Consider the following 6,000-nt stretch of genomic DNA (forward strand, 5'->3'; position numbering starts at 1 on the left):
TCAATCAATAGTGAAAAGGAACCCTCATATTGACATCGTCTCTCGTGATGGACCAGACCTCTAGAAGGCGTCCAACGTACGTTTCCTGTCTTCAGCCTTCGTTCTCATATGTCCAAACAAACCTACCAAAAACAGAAGTAAGAAAAGCTGCAGAGCTCAAATAAAGTGAATCTAACACATGTGATGTAAATGCACCCTCGGTTTACCTTGCTATTTGCGGAATAGATTACTATACTTCTAAAGTAGAAGAAAAAGCCTTTTCAAATCAACATGTTGCAAAAGCAAACGTCTCTTCCTGCAAAGGGCCAGCAAAATGCTCAGGTATTCCGTTTTTAGTATATCATTAGGTGCTAATTTATAGAAAATTATTTACATTGTGAACATTTCATTATTGGAGCAAATCAAAAGCAATTTCAGACCTGCCGCTATCTTTGAATGGCAGTAATCAGAGTGAGCAATCACAAATCAGAGAAGCATTCTTTTGTGTTTCTGCATCCACGAGACATTGAGGACCGTTTTCCCGCTTCTCGTCTTTCTTCATGATCTGGACGTCGAGGGCACGGTGTGTATCGGAGGAAGGCTGCGTCCCGCCATGTACGTGACCCGACAGAAACAATGTCACACAAAGACTTGAGTTACATGGAGGTATTATATACGAGCATGATACTGGCATATCATCTGGCCTTTAAACTCAGATTTAAAGACCACAGCTAATCGATATGTTTGTATCCCCATATATATTTCATTATATAAATATTAGTGGTGTAACGAACCACTGTCGATCCACGCGTGTGGGCCGCGGATTAATTACACAGTTTAATGTTAACCATCACAGTGTGAAATAAAGTTTTAATGACGATCGTTATCCGCTGATATTCAGTAAAATATGCGATCAGGACATCGGCATTCATGCTTTTCAAGTTGCCGATCTCTGACAATGTCACATTGTAATGAACCAATCTGCGTTTAAATATATACCAGGACAACGACGGTTCCCTTCAGTTATATTATGATGCGTTCAGGCTCTGTTCAGTGAAAATAAGTATTGGGCGAGGGTACATTATAACGTTATCATGATGTCTTCAAATGTAATCTTGTAAAATGTAGTTTTGGTGATAAACTTTAATAAACATAGGTGTTTGAAGGAGATGTTTTTACAAAAAACATGAAGAGATATTAGAGTGGGAACTATAACCTGTTTACACAAGCTCTAAGCAGATTGTAATATATCATTGAAACTACTAATGACAAGATTTATTTACTTATCATTTAAATTCTGTGTTTTTATGAAGAAAAAAACACGATAAATTACTATAACAAAGTAAAAGTATAACATTTTGAATTTTGGATGGTTTACAGACTTCAGAGCTGTTGAAATGAATTTTGGGACGGAGGCAAAATAAAAGTCTGGAGCCTTGTAGACCAGCTGCTAAAATCAAACAACAAAGGGGTCTGTATCTGCCAATATGGATCATCAATCATCAATGTGACCAGGGATCTGTAAAGGTTATATGTGCTCCCTTATTTCTATTGTGCTGATCTGATCTGTTATCCAAACCTTGACTCTGATCCATGATATGCTCCGAACCGCGAGTTTGATGATCCGTTGCACCATATACATTCATAAACATTAACACACACAAAAACACACACACACACGTACATATACCAGTGGCGGGCCGTGCATTTTATACCTGGGCCTTCACTGCTGTCCTGCAGCTGAAACATCTCCTAATAACCTCATGATGGCGCCACAGCTTAAATTGTAGGAAATATAATGTTTTCTGCGCTAATGTAGGAGACACCGGGCTGTGTGACCTCTGAACCAGAACAAAAAAAACCACAACAAAAAACAGCTGAGCACTTCTAGGAGGCTAGGCTAAACTAGCTTAACAAACAATAACTCCGCACATGCTTCGTAATTAACGGACAATGCATATAGTCCAAATCTATATAATTAACACAATGACAACAAACTCACAAGAACCAGTCACATATATTCATATGACAACAGAGCAACAAATCAATCCAGCAGACCTGCAACGGAACACCTACACACTCGAGGGCCATTCAGATGTTAGATGTAAAAAAACAAACGCAGTTGACTTACCAAATGCTGTTCACTTAAAGACAAACTCCATCCTCCTTTCTTTGTTGACAAAGAGTTTAATCCAACCGTTAACTCCCAACTCACAAATCCGTTCCTCCTCCTTCAGCCATTGAGTGTTCAAAAAACAAAGCTAGGTAAAAAAAAAAAAAATCTGCACCAAGCAAAATGCAACAAATGTCATAATTTCTTCCATATCTTTCAATTTCAACTCTTACTACTCCCACTAAGCTTTGCTGGCTACTTTAAGTTTAGTTTCACGATAGTCACATGCTCGCCCACTGACCAATCATAGCGCACGCTGCACCTCACTGCAGAGCTGCACCTGAAAACTGAGCTGCACGTAATACTGACGTACTTGTAGGCCAGCTAGCAGGCTCTGGCACGTCAAAGAATACGGCCAACATGTCAAACTAAAGATCTGATTGGTTGAACATTATGACAATCAACAATATCGTCCCCATTAACTTAAACTGCAAAAGGATTCACTTGTGAGTCTGCAGGCCTCAGGCCTCTCTTCTTACCTAGAGACACAGAGGTGAAATCTGATTGGATAAAAGCTCTACTTAAAACAAGCTGCACTGGAAGCAGAGCAACTGAGGAAGACAGTAGCTGTGCAATGAGAAAATAAGATAATGGGAAAAATATTTTTATAAATTATAATACATGTAGTGTATTTAAGAAAAATTCTTAAATTATAAAATAGCTATAACTTTGTGATTCTGTTTAGGCCAGCAGAGAAGGCCTTGCAGGCCCTGACGGCCCACCACTGACATATACACACACGCACACACACACGCACACACGTATATACACGCACACACACACACACACACACACACACACACACACAGTGAGCCAGCTGGAGCCAACAAAATAATCTCTCACACACACACACACACACACACACACACACACACACACACACACACACTGGCACACCGATCAATAGAAAACTGAACAGCAATGGTGCTGAGATAAGGATTTGAAAGAACTGGCAACCCAACCAAAACGGCCCGAGTACCAGCCTCCACCCATCTCTCTCCTCATTTTCTGTCAAGCTTCTCCCTTTTGCTCTTCATCTGTTCTTTCTGTCACTCATTTAGGCCCTTCACTCAACCAAGTGTCCATGCAGCTTCACCGCTTTCACTATACTAGAATTTATCAGTTTAACAACGGCCCCTCAGGTGAAACAAGCGATTCTCAAAAAAACTGATGCTTCCCGAGGGTTTTTTAGTTAGGCTCCAGTGGGCTCCCCATAAACATGAAGAAGCATTGAATTTTGATGTTTGGATTCCTTTGAAATGATCCCATATGGGGATAGCAAAACAGTGACTTTTCCTGAGCAGCATGATGGTTAGAGCACGGTACCAACAAAGTCAGATACGGGGGAAATAGACCCTTTTACCCTCGTAGAAGGTTCTCAAATACTACATGCTGTTAAATATATAGATACAGTAGCTCCCATCTCTATTGTCTCCCCACATTGCATAAATAAATAAATCTCTGGGACAAAATCCTGGGCCGCAGGGCGAGCAGGAATGGCTCTGATATTTCTCAGGGCTGTTTGGTGGTGGGCTCTCCAACACCTAACGTCCAGGTGGAAAGTATATTTAATCAAGAACTCTACTTTTTAATTTATTTGACTATTGAACTAAACAACACCACAGTATATAAAGCAGTTAGAATGATCTCCATGTAAATTGGCTACAATATAACAATGTTAATAGTAAAATAGTATATAGTTATAAATAATTATATATATATATAATAATGACTCTGAAAGGGGTCATTCTGTATAATGGCTACTTCTAATACTTGAGAAGCGAGCCCACCATGCTGAAAGGCAACAAACTACTATGACCACAGGTGTTAACTTTAAGACAGACACTGGCCAATGCTAAAACATAGTGTAACAGTAGCACCAAGACAGAATAGTCATCAAGTCAGAGAACTGTCTCAGTCAGTCACACAGTAATATCTCTAAGCTAAAGGGTTGCTAACGGTACCCACCGTGAGCTACTGGTCACACCAGAGCGAGCAGGTTGTAGCAGCAAGTGTGGGCAAGAACGCGGTGTTTTTATTACCGAAGAATTTAACTTTTGATTTGTAAAATAATGTAGGTTTTTCTATTTTCTCTTTCGGAAGTTAGCTACATTATAGCTTTAATTTCATTTAATTTTACTCATAATATGTAGTATAATAGTTAACATTCAATTTTTAAGGATAGGACTTTTACGTGTAATGTGGAAGTATTTTAACAGCAATAAACTCCATGTGTATGTTTCCACCTCACGGTTGCCTAATGGGAAATGCCAAGCCTTGTTCCTGCCATGATGCTCTTGGTCAGCGTTAAAGTGATGAGAACTGACCATCATAGACAATAACACCGCTAGTGGGTATATGTTACCTCCTCAAACAGCTCCAGGCTGTAGGTGTTGTCGTCGTCCGCGAAGAAAACCACCCCGGCGTCCCGCTTGCTCCGGTGCTGCCGGAGCCATGTCAGAGCCACATTCCTCTGTTCGGTGGCGCGTGGCATCCCGGTGCGCTTGAACCTGCGGGGAGTGAACACGTTCAGGTGCGTGTACGGCACGCCGCACCGGGCCAAGAAGCGCGCCACCAGCTCCGTGCGCGTGGTCGAGTCCTCCACTACGATCCAGTGGAACCGGGGAACCTGGCGGAAGGCGTGTGCCAGACGGATCAGCTCCGCTTTCTGCACCGGTCGGGTGTAAGTCGGAGTGATGGCGTAGATGACCGGCAGAGCGGTCTGGTTCTGGGTACCACCCGTCCCTGGTGCGCCGGTCCGGGCCGCCCGCTGCGCCCTGCCGGTCCGGCCGGCTGCCGGAGCACGGATCGCCCTTTTACTGTCGATATCGATCATGATGATGACAATGAGGACCCAGGGCAGCAGGATGAAGAAGCGGCTGAAAAACACTGATTTCATGGCGAGGCTGAAGTTCCCGTGCCCTCTCTTCCACTCACTCCATCACAAACAGAGAGGCACCGACCGACGGACGCAACTCCACAACCCTTCCTTCAAACCCCCGTGATTTTTATTCTTCACATTCAAACAACAAAAACAGACACCTTTAGTCCATTTGAAACTATGTAAAGCCGAAAAACCTTCCGCTGCGTTCCCCCTCTGTCCCGGCGGGACCGTTTCCCCGGAGAACTCCCTCCTCCACCTTAACCTCCTCTCTCTCTCCTCTCGGATGGGACTTGAGCGCTTCTTCGTCGTCCTACCCCTCCTCCAGCTCACTCACTCGGAAGCCCCGTTAAATTCCCATGTTCTGCCCGTGCTCCCGCGCGTGTTTCCAGGGGAGAAAAACAAGCCGGAGCGGTCCTCCCTGCAGCGGGCGGTGCTAACCCCGCGATGTGCGCCGCCGAGGAGCATCACTTGGCGAGCACGGAGCGCTGCTCTTGAGTGTGTGAGGATAATAAGGCAGGAGGGGAGGAGCAGGTGCACAGCAGAGGAGGGGAGATGGGATGGAGGAGAGAGAGAACCTGGGAGAGAGAGAGCGTGCGCAAGAGGAGAGAAAGAGAGGAGGAGGGGGGTACTGGAGAGGAGGCCTTGTTATGTTGTGCGCATCAGTGTCCGCCGAGAATAAATCCAGCTGATAGAGAGGCATAGATACAAAGAGAGAGAGAGAGAGAGAGAGAGAGAGGGGGGGGGGGGACAGAGGGGGAGAGAGAGAGACAGAGGGGGAGAGAGAGAGCGAGTGCCAAATCTCATGCTGTGTTTGTCCAGAAGAAATGATTAGGCTAAATATAAAGTAGGACTTGATATGAGGACTCGGGGGACATGAAACCTCCAGGGGTCTTCAGGGGAGTTCCAGGGCTCGCAATGGTGATAACAAGAGAAACATTTCATTTCAGAAATCGACCAATTGCCC

General features: G+C 44.2%; 1 protein-coding gene across 1 annotated transcript in view; it reads right to left on the minus strand.

Annotated features, from left to right (window-relative positions):
• b3gat2 (beta-1,3-glucuronyltransferase 2 (glucuronosyltransferase S)) overlaps positions 1–5,597 on the minus strand; it is a 43,974-nt gene extending 38,377 nt beyond the window's left edge. The window contains exon 1 of the mRNA XM_031876144.1: positions 4,518–5,597. Within this exon, the coding sequence (XP_031732004.1) occupies positions 4,518–5,051 (534 nt within the window). The 5' untranslated portion in view covers positions 5,052–5,597. The remainder of the gene's footprint in view (positions 1–4,517) is intronic.
• Between the last annotated feature and the right edge of the window lie 403 nt (positions 5,598–6,000).

This window comes from Anarrhichthys ocellatus, unplaced genomic scaffold (assembly GCF_004355925.1).
Source record: "Anarrhichthys ocellatus isolate YVR2014 unplaced genomic scaffold, GSC_Weel_1.0 scaffold104, whole genome shotgun sequence".
In the NCBI taxonomy this organism is placed as follows: domain Eukaryota; kingdom Metazoa; phylum Chordata; class Actinopteri; order Perciformes; family Anarhichadidae; genus Anarrhichthys; species Anarrhichthys ocellatus.